Here is a 3,302-nt window from a genome sequence, read left to right on the forward strand (position 1 = left end):
CCCACCTCCACCTCCATCACTCCCACCTCCACCACCCCCACCTCCACCACTCCCACCTCCACCACCACACCCACCTCCACCACTCTGACTTAACGTTAATACCGCTTGCACCTCCGCTACGATTGTTGCCTCTGCCTGGCAGTCTCGGGGAAAAAGTGTGTCACATGCATAATTGCATTAGGATTTTCCTCAGCTTTGGCTCTTCTTTCTGACTGTGCTCCTCACCCTTCCGAGCCGTAGGATATAGAAGCTCCTGAGACCCACACAGCTGCCAGCTCTGAAGGCATTGTGAACAGAAGGTGGGGGAGAAGGCTGGGGGCAGGTCAGACACCAGAAGGGTCACTCCTGTGGTCAGCTGCAGTCCCCTCACCCGGGAGTGGCTTGGGTGTTCACTACATCCATCCACGCTTTCTGAGCTGGTCAATTCTGACTAACTTCTGTCAGGCCTTTCCAAGTTGGTCTCCCGGCCAGTGCTGTATCTGCGCACGGCTGCAGCAACACTGTCTGTTGTCCCGTCCTGCCTCGCCTCTCTGCCTGCACGGTCAGGGAGGGTTTGTTGGTTTGTTTTCTTGTTTACTTATTGTTTTTGGGTTTTCAGAAACGGGAAGGCCTCCTGCATTCCAACCACATCACAGAGGAGCTGACCACGACCTCAGAGTAAGTGATCCATGCTCTCTGCTCTTCTGGATCCTGCTTCCCCTCGGTGCGCCGGGCCCCATGCTGCTGCTTCAGCCGGGATGCAAGCGTGTGGGGGGGGGGTCATTGTCCACCCGATGGTCCCTTAGTCTTAGGATGAGATTTCCAGGCAAGCTTCTGCCCTAGCTTTCCTTCCTCCACGTGCTTTCTTCAGATTTGTAATGTTAGAACTGAGTTATTTCCAAAGCCTTTGGATTCTTCATTATTTTAGAAGGTAAGCTTTAAGAACGTTGAGAGAGCCGTGGAGCCTGGATGAACTCCCCAAACTGTCACCCTGAGATAATCTTTAAACCTTAAACCCAAAGTATCCCCTGAAGTCTTCTTTAAACCAGACAATAACTTAATGAATAAAGAATGCCTGCCTTGAGCATCGCGCTCTTTTAAAGAACTATCTGTTGCTGCCGTGTGCTGTCTGTCTACATGGGATCAAATTGACAACAGCAACTCGTAGGTTAGATAGAAAGCTTAGGGGGCAGCGAGTCTGTGTGAATGGGGGAGGAGCAACTCAGAAAAGGAGGGGGAGAATGGTTGCACAACTGGAAGAATGTGACCAATGTCACTGAAGTGTACAGTTAGAAATTGTTGAATTGGTGTATGTTCTGCTTTATATATTTTCAACAACAACAAAATTAAAATAAGTATTTTAAAAATGAAACAAAAAACTAGTAGATTAAAAAAAAAGAATGTTGGGAGAGAACAAGGGGAAGAGAGAAAGAGGAGGTAGGTATACCGGATGGTTAGAGATGCGCCGTCCCTGTTCACTTTTCCGTCTCCCATTAGCTCCATCAATGGGGTGGGGGAGGGCACATGTCTAAACTAGGAGTTCCTTTGACAGACAGTGTCAAGCATCTCTTGTCTCTTAGAGAAAGCCAGAGGGTGATTCTTAAGAAGGCTAAAAGGCTCCAAATGTATTGAAAATAGCAAATCGAATGATATACTTACGTGTGGCTTTTAGGAGGCCTTACGATACCCCGTTAAGGAGTTTTACAATTCACCACATTTGTCCCTCTTGAACAGCCCTGTTTCAGATGAAACAGAACATTTAAAAATTGATCATTTCAGCGAGCCCACCAGCTCAGTGCACTGAGATTAATTAGTGCATCAGGGATTCACAGGTGGTCTTTCAAAAATTAGACCTGACACGGGAAACTACTCATGGCGTGTGAGCTGTCAGAGGGATTGAAGAGACGCGCACGTTGTTGGATGTGTGTGCGCAGGCTCGCCACACACCTTCCGTCTGCTGCAGACCCGGGGAAGGAGGCAGGGAGGAGTGCGGTCCTGTGCCTGGGGGGCTTCAGCAGCTAGCTTGGCTGCTCCAGCAGTAAGAGGAGGGCAGCTCGAGAGGAATTGGGGCTGGGGTGCTGCTATGGATTGAATTGTGTCCCCTAAAAAGATATGTTGAAGTCCTAACCCCTGTACCTGTGAATATGACCTTGTTAAGACATAGAGCCTTTAAAGATGTAATGCGTTAACTTGAGGTCATACTGCAGTAGGGTGGACGCTAAGCCAACCTGAGTGGTGTCCTTATAAAGGGAAGAGACAGAGACACACGCAGAGGGAAGATGGGCATGTGAAGATAGAAGCAGAGATTGGAATGATATAGCTATAAGCTGAAAGATGTCAAGGGTTGCCGGGAGCCAGAAGCTGGAAGAGACAAGGAAGGATCTTCCCCTAGAGCCTTGAGAGAGAGTATGGCCCTGTGGACACACTGATTTAGGACTTCTGGCCTCCAGAACTGTCAGATAAGAAGGTCCTGTTATTTTCAGTCACCCAGGCTCTGTTGCGGCAGCCCTAGGAAGCTAATACAGAGGGTGTCTTAGTTCTCTATTGTTGTGTAACAAACCACCCCAAAACCGAGTGACTTCAAACAACCACCATTTTATTTGTTCTCAATTCTAAGGGTCAGCAATCTGGGCTGGGCACAGCTGGGCGCTTCTTCTGCAGATGTCTGGCGGCTGGGCTGGGCTGGGCTGCGCTGGCTGGGCTGAGATGGTCTCTCCCCCCACATGCTGGCCAGCGGCAGGCCACTCTCTCTGCGTGGTCTTTAATCCTCACAGCCCCCAGGTTCTTCAGACTGTGCCTTCAGGGTTCCAAGAGAGTGAGAGTGGACACAGCATCCTCTCAGGGCCTAGTCCTAGAACTCCCAGATGTCATGTCGTTGTGTTCTGTGGGTCCATGCCTGTCACGGGCCAGCAAGATCCAGGGAGAGAAACAGACAACCCCTTTTGCTGGGAGGGACAGCCACATGCATTGCACAGGGGGGCCCACAGCCGTGGGAAAGGTCCGTGGTTACTGGGGAACCAGGAGAGGGCAGCAAGGGGGTGCTGGCAGCCGGTGGTCATGCTGGATAAACTTGGAATGTTCCAGAGATGAGCAGAAAGTGAGTAGCAGGTGGGAGAATGGCCTCACCAGCTCCCCAGCAGTCACCAGGCACAGAGGGCCTCCTGTTTGTCCAGCTCCGTGCTGGGCACTGCTGAACGCAGAGAGTGGTATCTGGCTCTGTGCTGGGCACTGCGGAACGCAGAGAGGGCGTCCGGCTCCGTGCTGGGCGCTGCGGAACGCAGAGAGGGTGTCCGGCTCCGTGCTGGGCGCTGCGGAACGCAGAG

The 3,302-nt window shown here is 51.4% G+C and overlaps 1 protein-coding gene across 5 annotated transcripts in view; it reads left to right on the forward strand.

Moving 5' to 3' along the window:
• The window catches only part of PARVB (parvin beta), a 117,142-nt gene that overhangs the window by 81,472 nt on the left and 32,368 nt on the right, over positions 1–3,302 (forward strand). For all 5 annotated transcript variants that reach the window (XM_023734609.1, XM_023734607.1, XM_023734605.1 and 2 more), the window contains exon 7: positions 599–657. In XM_023734609.1, coding sequence (XP_023590377.1) covers positions 599–657 — 59 coding nt within the window. The remainder of the gene's footprint in view (positions 1–598; positions 658–3,302) is intronic.

Source organism: Trichechus manatus, unplaced genomic scaffold, assembly GCF_000243295.1.
Source record: "Trichechus manatus latirostris isolate Lorelei unplaced genomic scaffold, TriManLat1.0 scaffold00069, whole genome shotgun sequence".
Classification (NCBI taxonomy): Eukaryota; Metazoa; Chordata; class Mammalia; order Sirenia; family Trichechidae; genus Trichechus; species Trichechus manatus.